The sequence below is a fragment of the Vulpes lagopus genome, chromosome 4 (assembly GCF_018345385.1).
Source record: "Vulpes lagopus strain Blue_001 chromosome 4, ASM1834538v1, whole genome shotgun sequence".
In the NCBI taxonomy this organism is placed as follows: domain Eukaryota; kingdom Metazoa; phylum Chordata; class Mammalia; order Carnivora; family Canidae; genus Vulpes; species Vulpes lagopus.
The window spans coordinates 131,533,955-131,551,166 of record NC_054827.1 but is presented as its reverse complement, the minus strand read 5'-3'; the positions used below and the strand labels follow the sequence as shown (position 1 = coordinate 131,551,166).

The 17,212-nt window shown below is 54.1% G+C and overlaps 2 protein-coding genes across 2 annotated transcripts in view; both read left to right on the top strand.

Annotated features, from left to right (window-relative positions):
- Positions 1 to 7,846, top strand: part of JAKMIP1 (janus kinase and microtubule interacting protein 1) — a 140,819-nt gene extending 132,973 nt beyond the window's left edge. The window contains exons 22-24 of the mRNA XM_041751151.1: positions 2,534 to 2,599; positions 5,773 to 5,817; positions 7,027 to 7,846. Of these exons, the coding sequence (XP_041607085.1) occupies positions 2,534 to 2,599; positions 5,773 to 5,817; positions 7,027 to 7,056 (141 nt within the window). The 3' untranslated portion in view covers positions 7,057 to 7,846. The remainder of the gene's footprint in view (positions 1 to 2,533; positions 2,600 to 5,772; positions 5,818 to 7,026) is intronic.
- A 5,239-nt stretch (positions 7,847 to 13,085) lies between these two features.
- C4H4orf50 (chromosome 4 C4orf50 homolog) overlaps positions 13,086 to 17,212 on the top strand; it is a 49,874-nt gene continuing 45,747 nt past the window's right edge. The window contains exon 1 of the mRNA XM_041751140.1: positions 13,086 to 13,354. Coding sequence (XP_041607074.1) covers positions 13,086 to 13,354 — 269 coding nt within the window. The remainder of the gene's footprint in view (positions 13,355 to 17,212) is intronic.

Here is a 17,212-nt window from a genome sequence, read left to right as displayed (position 1 = left end):
CCTGTTCAAGAACGTGGAGAGGGGAGAACCTTGTGGAGTCACACCTGGCCATGATCAACAGGGAGACGTGACAGTGGGCAGCCGGGGACCTGGGCGAGCTCTGCTGGGGAGGGGACGCTGCCCCCCCGCCCTTGAAAAGCAGAAAGGAGCCATTCCCTACTTGAAACCCTCCAGTCATCCCTTCACCCTTGGAATAGAATCCAAGGCTGTGTGTGGTCTGGCCCTGGTTACCGTGTCCCCTCCCTGCCCTGACCCAACCTGCCTGGGACTGGCTCCTCTGTCCTACAGCTTCCATGTAGATGCAGCCTGGAGAGCCGCCTGCCCCCCAGCCCTATGGAACTGGGCTCCCCCCCTTCCCCCAGGTAGAAGCTCTGTCTTGTTCCTGGGGAATTCTCACAAGTCCTCTGAAGGCTGTAAAGCATCACCCTCCCCTCCACGTGACCCTGTAGTGTACAAGAGCCTCCCCCCTGCATCCCCAGGGCCCCCATTTCACCTCGGAGCATGGGGTCCCTGTGCAGATGTTACAGAAGAAGGGTTCAGGTATAAGCGATTATGTGACTCCCCAGCACTCACCAGCTGGAAACCCAGCCCAGGGTCCAGCCGAGTTCTGTGCTCATTCTCGGGTGCTTTCTGCCTCCTCACCTTACAAGGGGGGCCTTGGGGGATGATCACAGCCTCACTGAGGTACGCACAGCTTCCCTCAAGTGGAAGAGAATTAGAGAGGTAGGGGCTCCTGATCCTTTATAGGGTGCACGCTCTATGCCGACTCTGCTCTGAGCCCTTCGTGCAGACTCACCTGTTAGATCCTCAGATGTGGGCAACACGATTACCCACAATCCACAGACAAGGAAACCAGGGCCCGGATGGGCTGAATCACTTGCCCAACACCTCACATCTGAGGATAAGTATTTTCCTTGTGTCCTCCGTGCCAATCTGTTCTGTTTCTGCCAGTGTGATCTTTCCAAAACCAAACTCCTCATCATTTCCCTGCTTAAAACCCTTCACAGGCTCCCCATGACACCCCCAAATCTGCGAGCTCCTCATCAGGACATTCCAGGCCCTCTGAGCTCTGCCCCCGTTCCCCCCATCCCTGCGTCTCCGCATACTCTGTTCCCCTGCTTGGAATTCCCTTCCCCATCCTGAGTCTGGCAAAGCACTGTGGGTGCTGGGCTGGGCTCTGACTCCTCTGGCTCCCCAGCCCTTGGCTCGATGCCCCACCTTTTTCCCCTCTGGGGTCCAGCGCCACCTGCCCGGAGCACCCACGTAAAACAGCATCCCGCCCCCATCCCTACTCCTGCTTGATTTTCTCTGTGTTTGTATTCACCCAGGGCACCATCTGGGTTCCCGTGTAAATGCTTTTGTCTGAAACTTGGCTGGACCACAAAACCCTTAGGGTCCCAGGCATATTGACCCATATTTGTTAAACGGGTGAGGGTGTCCATAGAGGTGGTTCTCAAAGTCCCAAGACAAGCAGCCACTGCGTCACTCAGGAACTTGCTGGAAGTGCAACTGCTCAGGCCCAAGCCCCCAAAACCAAGTCAAAAACTCTAGTGGGGGGCCCAGTGATCTGCAAGCCCAAGTGACACTGACCCGGATACGAGAACACTGTCCTACAGAATGCACAAAAGGCTTCTCCAGCCTAAGGGTCCACGTGCTAATGCGGCCTGCCCTGGATCACCGCCCTGCAGCCTGAGCACCCTCGCCAAGAGTGAGCTCTCCCTCTACATTCAGGCCTGGCAAGGCTGCAGCCGGCTGAGCAGCGGTCAGCACTCTGAGGGGTGACCCTTGGGCATGTGACAATCTGTGAAAGTGTCCCCCTGGGTGAGACACTGCGTGGAGCTGGAAGGAATGGGCTGGTAAACCACGGAGGGAGGGTGAGCACCCCAGGAGGCATCAGGCAGGGTGACCAGCTGTTCCTGGTTCCCAGGACTCGGCAGGGGCGGGCAGGGGGTGGGGGGAAGTCTCCTGGGATCTCTGACTTTCAGTTGCAAAACCAGAAATGTCATGAGCAAACCAGGACGCTTGGCCATCCTAGCACCTGTGCTTATTGGGCTTCTAAGGGGCTGGGGTGCATGTGGCAGCGGAGGCACTGCCCAGACTCACTTCCTCTGCCCCAGCTCCCCGGGTCCAGCTAGGTGGGTCTTGCACAAGTGCATCTCCTGGTGCCACTTCAAACCCATGATCTTCACTAGCCTGCACCGGGCGCCTCTGTATCTTGGTCCAGGCGCGATGCTTCTGTTTTAAAGAGATCCTGTCTCAAGAGTCCACACCGTGATTCCATGTCCATGCACCACAAGAACAGGCAAAACCGGCCTTCAGTGGCAGAGGTCGGGGGCCCAAGGAGCCTCCCGGTGCTGGTCCTCTATCTGGATTCGGGCGGTGGGGGTACAGCCCTGCACACGCACAAAGCCAGGCACGCTGCCCGCTCGTACTCGCATGCTTCCCTGCTTGTATGCTACACCACGATAAAGCGTAAAGAAGTTTTGAACCTGGAGGTTTTACCTTTTCTGATGCAAGAGGTCATGTGTTTCAGAGAATCCGAGAATTGGAGGCTAAGCTGGAGATCCAGAAGAGACATCTGAAGGAGCTTGAAGAAAAGGTAGGTGGGGTGCCCCGCCCCTGGGGCTTCTTTCTGTGACCGGTCATCACGGGGCTGTTTCCTTCTGCACTGCCATTTCTGTAGTGCGAGAACAGGCTCTGCCTCCCGCCGCCCTTCTCTGCCCCGTCCCCCCAAGGTGGGCACATCTATGCAATAAGTAGCTCCTTCCAATGCTTTTCCAGGGAAGAAAAGTTCAGTTTGGGGCCCACTTTGTGTGTGTGTGAAATGGGGGTGGGGTGCCTTTATTTTTTTCCACCGAAGACCTTCCTCTAAACCTGACCTAGGAAGGACAAGGTGACCCTCTCTGGAATGATAAGTGAGGTTGGGCCTACTAGGTTGGTGATGTCACCAGCAAGGACCTTGGTTGGTCCCCTGGACCTCTTCATCTTAGATGACTCCTCTGCGCTCTGTGCCAAAACCAGTTACGTGTTCTTGGGCGTCTTTCTCCTCTCCCAGTGGGAAGCAAGGTTGGCCTGCCACATGCTGACACCTGGCCCGTTTGTCTCTTTGTGTTAGTATCACTTTATGGGTGGAGAGGCTGGGCCTGAGATAGATTCAGACACTGGACCCTGATCCTGTAGCTGGGAAGGGGTAGCTGGTCTCCTGGGTGCCGCAGCCACCCACTCAGCCCCTCCGGAACGTCTCCTTGGTCCAGGCAGACAAACGAGTGCCACTCAGAACCACGCGTGTGGCATCTCTGTCGGGCCCTGCCCCCCTGCTGCGCATTCACCCTGTGACCATGGAGTCCTTGAGCTCAGGGACCAGCATCAATGTATCCAAGACAGTTCCCACCATGGAATAGGGCACTTCACGTGTTTGCCAAACGAGTATAGACGAGTAGAGTAAAACCTGTAATTGCACATTCTGTGTCACAGGGGTAAGCTCACAGTGGGAGCCACACGAAGGCTCCAGCCCTGGCCGGGGGTCGGCGGGGACAGTGTGACCCAGGAGGGGATCCCTGCCTGAACCTTGGTCACCCCAGGAGGAGGAAGAGGAAGAGGAAGAAAGGGCATCTGTGGGTTTCAGTTGCCTGAGACGGGTCTTGGGAGAGAGGAAGCCAACTCCTCCCCTCCCCCCACCTCCACAAAGTCGGGCCAGAGTCACAGAAGTCCCCAGAGGGCAGATCTCAGGGCAGATATCTAAAAATGGGGAAACAGCCCCTCCCCGGCCTGGAGGGGATCAGACACAGTGGCCCAAAGAGACAGGCAGCTCTTCAGATGATGCCAATTTAGAAGCTTCTTCTGCTTTGTCTCCCAAGAGGATGAGAGGAAGCAGGAGTCACCCTCCCGCATCATCCCTTCTCCATGTAGAGTCTCCTTGCCTCTGGCCGCACAACCGGCATGTCCCCCCAGGGGCAGCAGAGGGTCACGGCCATAGGCTTCGCCCAGACATTGGGGCCGGTTCTCATGCCAGAGAACCTGGGAACCCCTGGGGGATTCTGGTTTAAGCAGATTTCTAGTGTCTCTGTCTGCCAGATGCCCACCCTGCAACCTTATGGGGTTATTTTGAGGTCCCGAAGGAATCCCAAGTATAATTCCATCCAAGAGTCTCCAGGGATAACCTGACTTTGCAGGCAGGTGTGTCTGGGTTTTGCTCCAGGGGGGCCCTGGGACCCTGGGGGATTTACCCCTCTGCCTGGGCCTGGGGGCTCGCATCTCTCCCCTCTTCTGGGATGGTTGTGAGGATTCCATGAGCGTCGGGGTGTGACGTTCTGAACCCCTGGCCCAGAAGAGGTCCATGGACCACCAGGCTGGTTCTGCTTCTTAGACCCCCAACTGGGTTTTAGGGCCTGAGTTGGCACAGTGGGTCTCAGAGCAAGAAAGGGCAGCAAAGAGACTCAAAACACGCCATAGTGGTCTTGCTGATTTAAGGTTTTTAAAGGTGGGAAGGCACCCACAGGAAATAAGGCCGGCGGCATTTTAGTGAGGAAGCATACTGGGCTACGTGTGAAGCCCCTCTCTCCCTCTGTTTGACTCTTTCCTCAAAGCAAGCATGTGTGGGTTGGCCTGGCTCCTTTTGTCCCAAAGGAGTGGCCGAGGCTGGCAAACAGCAGGTGGACTCCTGGTCGGGCCAGTAGGACAAGAAACGACAGATGCACTCGAATCAGCATCGTTTCCCTGCGGCCACTAGTGGGAAGGGGCTGCAGCCACATTACCTGTGGCTCATGTCAGTGGCCAGGACCCCTTCCTTGCTACTCCCCACCAGGTGCTCTTGGCAAGTCCCCGCCCCCCACCTGGGCCTCAGTTTCTCCCTGTGAGAAATGAGAGCTCTGGATGACTCCACATAGGCGCCGTCTGGCTCTAACCTCCAGTGATTTTAAAACTTGTATAAAAGTTGGTGGTTGTCTGTTTGGATTTTAATTTTTCAATCAATACATTAGGGGAGTTATTACCTCATTTTGGAGGTGAAGGGGGGAAAGAATGACTTTCAAAAGCCCCAGATGATGCTCCGAGAGGTTCTACTGATGAGCAATAATTCTTGTGGAGCAAAGCAAGTTGTGAATTCAGTTCAGAAAGAGAAGTCTACTTTCAAACTAAGCTGTATAAGTTTTCCTTCCTTTTAAGGCCTTTTTTTTTCTCCCTATTTTTTTTTTTTTCTTTTTAAAGCAGACAATTGAATGACACCAAAGATTTTAAATAATGGTCTCTTGGGAGAGAGGGCCCTGGCAGGGATGGTGCTGGGGGAGGGCTTCTGCTCCTGGGCAGGTGGCTCTGGGGCATCTGTGGCCTGGGGGGACCCCACCTGGTCCCTGTCCACACACCATGCCTGGGCTTTGGTGGGAACCCCAGGTTGCAACCATCGGAGGGTCCTTCCTCTGTAATGTGTCCTACCAAGGTCTACAGGAAAGCCACACCTCAGCAGCAAAAACATCCTGGTTTGTCTGAATCAAGCCAGGGGTTTGGGGAGAGCAGTTGGTGGGTACAGAGGAGTTCCTGAGGGTGGGCTCCCCGTGAGGTCCGCTGCCCAGGTCTGCTCACTTTCCGGCCCTCCTTCTGACACTGAACCAGGTACAGTAGTTCTTGTGAAATGTGTCACTGAATCCCATACTACATATCTTACATCTTCTTTTCTTTTTTTTTCTTTTTTTTCTTTTCTTTTCTTTTCTCCCCCCCCCCCATTTTCTTTTGGTCTTATTTTATAGTTTTTGTTCCTTTTTTTGTTTTTCTCACTAGCATTCATTCTGTGGCCTTGATGACTTCAGTGAGCAAAGAACTCGGGTTGGTATCCTTTTGATTTCACAGATAAAAATGATGGTTGTCTGAAAAGGACAATTTCTCCCATTTCTGGCCATAACATTCCTTGAGTGAGGAGGCTCCGTAGAAGGTGGCCTGTGGCAGGTCACTCAGCCTCGTGGCTCCCTGGGTCGAGGGTGGGGATGGGGACGACCAGGGGTCGCTGGCCAGTCCCACCCCAGGGAGGTAGGTTGGGGGAGCTCTTTGGGAAGAAGAAGGGGCAGTGGGGACCTGGTTGCCACCCTGCTGTGGTTCTTCTTCAAAAGTGGGTGTGTGTGTAGTTTTTTCCAAAGTTTCTTTCAATTTTGGCGTTAGTTTCTGGTGCTTTCTACTGCCTGTGGACCAGAGCAGTTTCTGGGGTCCGGGGTCTTCAGAAGCAGGAGGCTGACATGCAAGCCCATGACCTGCATATAAGATACCCAGAAAGCCTGAGTGAAGAGCCGCCAGCACCCTGCGCCCCACCCACCCCCAGACCTGAACCTGTGCCTGATTTTGATGCCTGTGCTGTGTTCAGGGACCTTGGACAGAAGCCACCCGGGACAGCTGGTCCTGCTCGGCCCTTTGCACCTCTAGGACCCAGATCTCACCCGAGTTCCTGCTTGGGCATCCTGTCCCTCCCCACTCTCTTTGCTCCGAGCACCCACCTTGAGTCTGGGTTGGGAGGGGGACGGTCTGCCAGGGCCCCTAGGAGCTACAGTTCTGCCCCTGAATCCAGCACTGGCTGAGAGCCCTGTGAGCTCAGGGGGTGCCTAGCTGTCCTGACCCCCAGGCCGAGCTCTGCTGATGGTTCTTTCCCTCCCTTGTGTCCTCATGGAAGCCCTGAGCCTGGCCCCTGAATGCAAGGGCTTTGCTTGTATTTTCTGTGTCTTAAGGCTGGGGGCAGTGCCTGGCACGTGGTCCAAATGAGTATTAGCGGAGCAGAGCAGTGTTTGTGTAGTGAGTAAAGGAATGATCCCAGGTCTGATCAGATGGGGAGTGGGGGTAGCCACGGGGGGTCGGGGTAGGTACTGGAGGACAGGCCATCTGAGTCCTGTTTTCTCTTACCCTACATTGTCGGGGAAGGTCCCTCAGTGGGCTCAGTTGGAGAGTTTGGGACAGCCGTGGGGGGTAGGTGGGGCAGGTAAGCCAGGGGCCTCTCCGACCACTTTAACCCTTGATTCTTACAGCATTTCACATTATTTTATAATCTCACAGGATAGAAAAAGAGCTTACGGAATAAATTGAATCCCTACGACAACCCCAACCCCACTCAAACCAAAACCCAACAGCAAAACAAGCTACTTCAAGCCAGAGATTGAAAACGGAATTCACATGTCCTTGATAAGGAGGACTTTTGGGTCTCTGGCTGGGTCCTGGCTGGGCCGAGCTGCAGGAACCCCAGAGATGGTGGGGGACCTGTCAAGCTCGGGGCCCATCGGAGTCCCCACTCTGGCCTCACAGCCCCAGGGGCAGAGACCTGAACACCAGGAAACTAAGTGCAATTACTAGAAACTGAGTCACTGGAGAGCCACTGTGCTGCCAGGGGCCAGGCCAGAATCCTCGTCCCTGCACTGCATGCCTCCCCTGGCCACGGTGGTGTGTCCGGCTGGGCAGACCTCTGTACATATGTCTCCATGAACTGTGCTCCGTGTATCCCAGAATCTGTCAGCTGGAGTGACTCGCAAATGTCCCTGTGATCTGAACCCAAGTCAAGCCCCGGTCAACAAAACCCTTCAGATCCCTGTGCAGCTGATTCGGCAGGTGGCAACCAGGGAGAAAGAGCGAGAGAGCAGAACTCTGATGAGGAGCTGACGACTCACCCACTGTGGAGGGCAGATCCAAGGACCTCAGATTTCCGTGAAAGAAGCCACATCTCCATCACTCTGGTGGGTGTGACACAGTGGAAGTCCCAGAGCATGACTGTCCCTGGGTCATGTTGAATGAGGACTGAGAAGGTGGACATGGTCCCCGATTACACCATTCCTGGGCTGTCTTGCATCTTGGCTGTAATTTGCAAGGCACTACCAAGGGAAAATGCTGGAAGGTGGAGGGTTCTGTGGAGCATCCGTGGGGAGCGAGCCTCCCTCTGCAACGCTCTGACACCAGGGCCGCTCTCTCACAGTTGTAGAGGAGGGAGCCCTTCCTGACATCTGGGAGACTGGCCCCTGAATGGGACCTCCTAGAAGACAGAGTAGGGCAGTCAAGGAGGGGGCAGGCAGGAGCTGGTGAGAGTCCACCCCGGAAGGAGCCCTTAAGAAGGAAGTGACTTTGGGATGTAGCTGCTGTTCTTATTCTAGGGTGAGTGGGGTCGGCGAGTGAGCGTCTCCAGAAGAAGCCCCTGCCCACGTGACCTTTCTCCACTAAACTTCTAGAAGAAGACATGTGGAATTAGGATGGATAAAGTGAAACCAAAGGTGGTGGATGTGAAGGAGAGGACTACCACCCTAGAAGAGGGACAGGCTGATGCCATGGACGGGAAGGCCTGCTGCTCTGCGTTTGCTGGACGGGGAGAACAATCCTGGGATTTCTAGTAAGAAGAACCTTTGGAGAAAACAAGTGACTGAGACTCAGGCTGCTGAGGGGACCTGTGGAGGAGGAGCCCAGCAGAGGAGCTGAATGTTCTCAGAAGGGCAAAGCCAAGGATGGAGAAGGAGGTTGCGGTGGGTGCAGAGAGGAGCCCCAGCCAGCTGGAGAGGGGCGCCCAAGCCAAACCGAAGAACTGGGTGGGGGGTCTTCGCAAACGCACACCAAGACAGCTGGGAAGTGACCATTCTGTTTTGAAATATAAACCCAAAGCACCTGCCACACCAGCCCCTCCGACTTGCCATCATTTGGTATCCAAATGTGAAGGAATTGATGTCTTTGTTTGAAGACAGGCATTTGGGCATCCGGGTGGGGATGGGAGTGTGCAACCACGCAGGGAGTGCACATGAACGCCCGTCGGCTTTCCCCGGGGCCCAAGCAGGCACAGAGCCATTGCTTTGCTAACCCAAGAGACAGAAGTCCGGCGGGTGCACACAGGTCTCTGGGAAGCATTTCTGTGACACCGAGTGTCTATTGTCTCCCCGTTGCAGGAGCATCCAGGAGTGTGGCCCTCAGGCCCTCCTGGGCCTGTCCTTCTGTTTGCTCAGCTCTCCCACTCAGACAAAAGGACAGGAATAGTGTTGGCTCTGAAGTCAGGCCCATGTGGGTCTGCTCCCAGCCTGGCCCCTCTCTTGCAACGGACACTGGCCAAGGACTTGCTGCTCTGAACCTTGATTTCTTCTCAGTGGGATGGGGGTGATGTTTCCCATGCAACACCTCACTTCGCGTCTCCTTGGGCATAACTAGGCAGTTAGACCTGCAGGACTCCCGGGTACTGGCAGGATATGGAGTGGACAGCAGCCACGGCTCCCTCGGTGGGACTTGTCGGCAAAGGAGACCATCCAACCCATGGGGGACCAGGAGCCCATTCTCTGAGACAGCTCAGGTGCAAGGGAATGAGACCCACACAGCAGGTATGGGAGTGGCCCTGGCTCAGAAACCCAAAGTCTCCAGTATCTGTGAAAGTCCTGGGCATTGCTCCCAAAGTCCCTGCCAGGGACAGGCTGGTTCCAAGAGCCATTGTACTCAGGGGACCACACAACCCTGGTGGCCTACTGGACGCATCCCTGGACTTCATCCACAGCCCTCCGCTCCCAGGAGAGGGTGTATACCCCTCACAGTTGTTGTGGGTGTTGTGGCCTAGTAGCACAGCCGAGGTTCCACGTGGTGCGGTTCCCAGGGCAGCAGAGCTACAAGAACAGCTGAACCTCAGGTCAGTGTCTCAGGCAGGAAGGAGAAGGGTTGGGTCCACCCTTTACCACCACCCTCCTCACAGATCTGCTGGGAGGATGAAGGGAGAGCCCTGTCAAGTTTCTGGCACGTGACACAAGCCCTCACCCTAATTCCTGGCTCCTCTGTGGCCAGTGACAACCCCTGAGGAGCTGGGCAGAGAAGTCCAGGGGTCACGCGTGTGTCCTGTTGCTGCTGTTCTGGTGGCGTTGTGGGCCAGGAGGCCAGCCATGCCGGGTGACAAACCATCCTCATTTGTCTGGGATGTGGGATTTCCAGTTTTAAGATGGGACAAGTCCCAGGCAAGTCAGGATGAGCGAGTCTGTCTGCAGCGTGAGGACTTGACTGCCAGCCCTACTTCACTTTGTCTCCCTCTGCTATGTGTCCTGAGATGGACTACTACTTCTTCTTCTTTTTAAGATTATTTATTTATTCATGAGAGACACACAGAGAGAGGCAGAGACACAGGCAGAGGGAGAAGCAGGCTCCATTGCAGGGAGCCCGATGCAGGACTCGATCCCAGGACCCTGGGATCATGACCAGAGCTGAAGGCAGATGCTCAACCACTGAGCCATCCAGGCATCCCCAACCTGGACTTCTGTGAAATGCAAAAGCTGTGAAATGCACAGCTTGTGCTGTGCTGATGCTGCTGGCGTTAGCTCATCAGAAAGGCCCGAGGTTTACTGATGCACCCAGCACTGTTTGAGACCCTGTGCAAGGAGCTAGCTGCAGGTGCAGGTGCCCTGGGCGTGTACACCTGCCCCATGTCAGGGTTACCTTGGAGAGATGCACGCTGTGCTTTAGCATGAGCTCAACACCTATCTGAGCAAACTGATTATCCTTCCTCCCACTGGCCACTTCTCCCCCCTTTCTTCCCCATCCTTCCGTCCTGTGGCTGAGAGTCTCAAGGTCTCTGGCTCCTGCTTTTCCCTCACCTTCCGTAGCCAGTTGGTGACCCGTGGAATCCTGCTGTGATGGTCCCAGTACAAACAATGACATGTTTGTTTTTGCCTGTTTTCTCACATTTAACCAGAACCTGCTAGAGGCCTGCCAATTTGGGGTGCTCCTCCCTGAGGTTGTCTGAGAGCTCTGCAGGGCTTCTGCAGACCCCAAACGATGCCCTACCCCACCCTACCCCCCAAGACTACGCCCAGCAGTTAAGTAATAGGCCCAGAATTCTATCTGAGAATAGAGATGAGATTCAACCCCAGGCAGTGTGGCCCTGGAGCCTGAGGTCCAGGTTGCCCCACTATATCCCCTTTCAGCCAACACCTCACCCCGCTGCCTCTGGCCACTCTGAGTCTGTTGCAAGCCCTGTGGGTCACCCCAACATGCTGGCCACTGCTAGAGCAATATAATTAAAAACAAAATCTTGTCCCAACCTGGAAAACCCCTCCATAGAGGTAAACAAGAAAGAAAGTGTGTTAATTCTTGAATGAGCATCAAACCAGAACGTGATGTGCATCACAGGTGCTCTGCTCAGAGATTTGCCGAGACAGAAAGAAATCTCACTCCTTTTCAGCCAAGCAGATACAATCCACTCTGTACATGTCCTCAGGATAATAGTAATCAGTTCTCCAATAAGAGGACTCAACAGCACCAGCCATTGGGTGACCCTCTGTGTTCATTAATTTGGGGTTTTGTTTTTATTAGTTTCAGAGGTAGAATTTAGTGATTCATCAGTTGCATATAACATCCAGTGCTCATCCCATCATCTGCCCTCCTTCATGTCCATCACCCGGTTACCCCATCCCCTCACCCACCTCCCCTCCGACGACCCTCAGTTTGTTTCCTAGAGTTAAGAGTCTTTTATGGATTGTCTCCCTCTGAATTTTTATCTTATTTATTTATTTTTTCAAGATTTTATTTATTTATTCATGAGAAACACACAGACACACAGAGGCAGAGATGTACGTAGAGGGAGAAGCAGGCTCCATGCAGGGAGCCTAATGCTGGACTCGATCCCAGGTCTCCAGGATCACACCCTGGGCCGAAGTCAGATGCTCTACCACTGAGCCACCCAGGCGTCCCTTATTTTATTTTTTTATACAAAGGAGAATGAAACTCTTCTCATCTTTTATGACAGGGTGGCTTTGGGGTGTGGATCCAGACTCCCCTGAAGCTAGGCCCCTCGTGTCCCCCAGGGTCTGGGAGACAGGATTCTGTTTTCCTTGGATGTTTCCATTCCAAAAGATGGTTCCCAGATGGCCCTTCGGAAAGACATCCCTGGGTCAGAGAGCTGGCAAAAGGTTTACCTAGCTTTGAAAAAGTGATATGTGTGTTTCAAAGAGATGACAAGGAACTTACAAGTTTTCTAAAGTTCTTGCTTTAACAGGGGCCGGTAAGCCTGGTATTTTTAACTTCTACTAACCTTGTGCGGCTCTGCAGCAGACTGAGCACAGTGGCTCCTCCTCCATGGCCAGCGGCCTCCTCGTCACCTCTGTCCTCAAAGCAACGCCTGGCCGGGCCCTCCCTGCCCCCCAAACTCCCAGCACACCCCACCGGCCACAGAGAGATGCCAAAGCCTTTGCCCTGGAGCTCAGGGCCCCAAGCCACCTTCTGTTCTCCTTCCTCCTTCCCCCTCCGAGCACCCACAGGCCCGGCCACTCCCTCCATGTGTCCCGACACTTCTGCAGGCCGGGGACTCCAAGGCTGCCCCAGCCTGGGAGCCTCCTGTGCCCGCCTCTGCCAGCTGAAGTCCACCATTCTGCGTCCCTGCAGGCCCTGGCTCCCCCCGCCCGCCCACCCCCAGCAGGACATGTTTTCTCCTGTCGGGGTCCTGGTACATCCATTTGTCACTTCTCTGAGTTTTGGATTTAGACCTGGGTTTGAATCCTGACTCTGGCCCTTCCTATATGTGAGGCCTGGACAAGCTCCTCCACCTTCTGGAACCTCTGTCTCACCAACTACAAAATAGGTACGATAACGTCCATGTCCTAGGGTTACGGCACAGTTGGACGAGCTAGGGTGACGTGGCCGAGATCTCAGGCGATCTGCCCAGGGCAGCACTAGCACGCGTCCCCTCCACCGGGTGAGCTCTCAGTCCCTAATTGTTTGCTGTCCCCAGAGAGGAGGCACAGAGTTTCACTCCTTCATAGAGGAGGTGGAAGGGAGCAGCACCACCAAGAATTTATATTTCTGATGGCTCTGCCTGGAAATCTCATTTTACCTTTCTGTGTGCATCATTATGCATTTAATCCCAGGTGACTTTCCCTCGGTGGCTTCTTGCTCTGGGTGAGTTCTGACGTGCCAGCTTGTAAACCGAGAGGCGTTGGTTCATATCGTATGACGCGTGTGAACGAAACCCAAGGCCCGCTCACGAATAATTCACCTGTTCTTGCCCTCCTCCAAGGGTATTCGGCACAATCTGAAGGCCCTGCAGCCATCTCGAAATCTCCAGAAAGTCAGTGTTGCAAATCCACTTAACGTTATTAAGGCCTGACCCATGACCTCCGTACAGGATGGAGCCCACAGCTAAAGGACGGACCGAGAAAAATTTCAGCTACGTTGTCAGAGCCCCCAGCAGTGATGGGTTTGATGTCATGAACGTTGATGTGAAGATCGACACGTCCTGGGTGTTCCAGGACGTAGAAGACAGCGGTGGGGAGCAGGAAGCCCGAAGCCCAGGCGTGGACCCAGGCACGCTCAGGAAGCAGCTGGAATCCTCGGAGCAGAAGCTGCTGGCTGCCGTGGACAAGTACGTGATGTCCGAGTCTGGGCTGAGGAGCAGGTAAGTAGGGCGTGGGGACCTCTTCTTGTGTGTTTAACAAATCCTGGGTCCCGATCGTGCTAGATCGGTGTGTTGGGTGGCTCCTGGGGCTGAGGACTCGGACGCCAGGGGCGGCCCCAGCTCTGGTTCCTCCCTGTCCCACCCTGTGTTCCGAGTGTCAGGGGGCTGAGCCCACACGGCTCCCCAGGCTCCTGCGCTCGGGCTTTCCTAGGGGCCCAGCCACCCCATAGGGGGAGACTGGAGGGAGTGGGAAGGGAGAGGCCAGGGTACTTCCCCCTCTCCTGCTTTGGGTGACATCCCACAGCGACCCAGCCATGCTTTTGGGTCCCTCCTCTGTCCTCCTGACTCCTGGGCCCAGTATTGCCGCCTCCTCCTCCCCGTGTGTCCCTCCATCCGCAGGGGCAGGAGTGGCTCCTGGCAGTTGCTCATCTCTGGGTTGCCTCTCCTCTCTGCCTGGCCTTTTAGCTCTTCCGTCATCTTCATAGCAGACTCTCTGCACTTGTTTCTCACTGCTGACCTTCCCAGCCGGGGCTCTGTTTTCCTGGTGGAGCCAACGTGGTCCAGAGGTTGGGATGTGAACCCGGGTCCTTCTCAAAGCCCGTGATCTTTCCTGACCGTTATCTAATACCAAGGCCAGCAGAGTGAGGTGGGGCCCTGCGTGCGTATCAGGGGAGAAACCCAGCATGGAAATGCAGGACGGTAGTGGCTGGGGTCCATCCCAACAGGTTTACCACCATCTCAGTAGCCCAGCGTCTTGGATTTATCTGAGACCTCACCATCTTCTTGTATGTTCCTTCATTTTAATAAAGGCAAGTCATTAAATATGTATTTACATGTGCTTTTATCTTCTTTCCTCTTTGTAAAACTTTTTACATGAAGAAATTCACATATCAGAAAAATTGTTTTGTTACTTCTGTGATCATTCATTCATTCACTCATTCATGGCTCTCTCATCCTACACCCTGCACTGGCCCACCCAGAGTCACGGGCTAAGTTGTGTTGGTTTGCTCAGGCTGCTCTAGCAAAGTACCACAGCCTGGGGACTTAATAGAAAGGTACCATCTCACGGTCCTGGAGGCTCACAGTCCAGGATGGTCAAGGACGGGCAGGATTGGTTCCTCCCGAGGCTGCTCTCAGTGGCATGTGGATGGCATCTTCTCCCGGTGTCCTCACACGGTCTTCCCTCTTTGTGTGTCTGCATCCTGATCCCCTCCTCTTATAAGGACCCCACTCAGATTGGATCCGAGGCAGCCAGATGACCTCACTTTAACTCAACTACCTTTGTAAAGGCCCCGCCTCCAAATAATAGTCACATTCTGAGGTGCTAGAGGTTAGGATTTCAACATAATGAGTTTGAGGGGACACAAATCAGCCCATAACGTAAATCCTGGGGGAGGGAGGGGGTGGTTGAGAACCAGCAAAGATAGGGCCCCAGCACTGGAGAGAGCTTCAGTGTAACCCACACATGGTTGTGGATTCCAGTCTTTCTCCGGAGAGGTTGGCAGTGAAAACCAGAAAGTCCTTGGGGCCCGGGGGAAATGCTGGGAAACCTCTACCATAGGAGACCCCTCCATGCAAGGAGAGCCCTGGGGATACCGTGAGTGATGGAGGGGAGGGGGCCTCTGTGGCTGGGGCCCCGGGGTGAGGCCACTCTGGAGGGGGCATCCTGGACCCCCCGTGGGGAAATGTGGGCTGTGACCTCTGTTATTGGGAGGTGGGTCACCCCACCTGTGTGAGGTGAAGCTGAGGTGGAGAAGATGAATGATGTGACCCAGGGTCACTAGTAGCTGAGCAGGGTTTGGATGCGTGATGGGTAAATTTCACCATGGGTGTCATCTCCCTAGGGTATGGTAAAGGTTGGTAGTGTACAATGGCCTTTGCTTTGATGAAAACAATTAAAATTTAAAAGTATTTATTATAGGAGTGCCTGGGTGGCTCAGGCGGTTAAATGTCTGACTCTTGGTTTCAGCTCAGGTTGTGATCTCAGGGGTGTGAGATCGAGCCCCACGTGGGGCTCTATGCTCTGCATAGAGTCTGCTTGAGTTTCTCTGTCCCTCTGCTCCTCCTCGCCCCTGCTCTCTCTCTCTGCAAGAAATAAATTAAAATCTTTTTAAAAAGTATTATAAAAATAATAAACAGTGTTGTTAGAAATTTGAGAAAGAAAACCCACTTCCATCCTCATTACCTTATCAATAATGCATATTCACCTGCAACCCGAATGCCACAAAATTATCAGTAGCTACACACTCGTTGAGTATTTATTCTGTTCCAGGCACTGCTTAACATGTTTGTTTAAATTTTCAGATGTATGATCCTTAAAACAATACCAAAAATCAGGTGGTAGCGTTATCCTCAGTTTACAGATGGGGAAATGAAGGCACAGTACAGTTAAGTGATGTCTCCACAGTCACCCACACATCCAGCCGTATTGCGGGGGGCTGGAACTTGAACCCAGGTGGCCCACATAGGGGGGTAATGGCAGCCGCCCATATCTCCTGCTGCCCTGGACGGGGGTCTCCAGGTTTCCTAGCACTCTGCAGCACTGCATAGTAGTATTTGTTTAACTGGTCGTTAATCCGTGAACAACGGCACCTCATCGTCTGTTTCCTGTTTGTGAGCGTGCTAGTGCTAGCTCCTGAGGGCTGCTAGGACAAAATACTGCAGACTTGGAGCCTTACAGCAACGCATGTACATCGTCTGACGGTGCTGGAGGCCGAAGCCCTAAAGCAACATCCCGGGTCTAAAGCCAAGGCTGTCGGGAGGGCTGTGCCCTCTCCAGAGGCTGTAGGGGAATCTGTTTCCTTGTCTTTTCCAGCAGGGACAGTTGCATTCCTTGGTTCCCCGCCCCTGCCTCCACCTGCAGAGCCAGCAGGGTCACATCTTGCTCCAGGGCTCCCTTGGCCTCCACCTGCTGTCAAATCTCCCTCTGCCTCCCCATCCTAAGGACACCTGTGACAGCAGGCAGGGCCCACCCAGGCGGTCCGGGGCATCTCCCCATCTTCAGGTCTTTAACTAAGCCACATCCACAATCTCTTGCATTTTATGCAACATTCGTGGGTGCCAGGGATTAGAGCCTGGATATATTTGGGGGCCAACATTTGATCTGCCACGACGATTAGTCATTTCTGCTTCAAGTATAAAGATACTGTCAGAATTAAATGTTGTTTCATATTTAGCGCTTGCAGGTTGATCTCAAAAACTGAAAAGAGAGGCTTTCCTTGTCCCTTTCAGATGTCACCATATTTTATAAGCAAGCAGGTGCTCAGCCTGACTCTGACTGATTAACCTGGGGCCCCTCCTCCGTTCAGCTTGAAGGAACTTGATCATAAGGGGCATACTCCCTCTGTCACCTGCACAAGCCTTCCCCAGGGCCTCAGAAGCAGAGCAGGAGAGGGGACTCTTGATTTAATTATTGGTCCTAATGCAACGTTTCATCCAGTCTCCACATTAACACTTGGAGCAGAGGCACAACTGCCTCTGTTTTACAGATAAGGAGACTATGGATCAGGGGTGGGGAGCCAATGCAGTTAAGCCTCATGGTGGGTCAGTAGCAGAGTCGGGAAGCAGAGCTGGGTCCTCTCCCAGGGAGGCAGAGGGTGCCTTGAAGGATCAGGACACCCTAGTGGGCTTGGGCAGGGGAGTGAAGGTGTGCAGAGCTTGCCCCTGTAGGCTGTGAATGCATTTTCCATGTGTTTCCTGGTTTTTCATTATAGAGGTAAGACTGGCACATGGAGGGGACTTGGAACCAGGCACAAACAGGAGACAGGCAAGTCTTTGGGGTGGCACCTGTCCCAGTGGGACCAGACTGTTCCTTCAGGCTTCCCTACATTCTTGGGCGAGTCTCCTTTCAATGTAGCT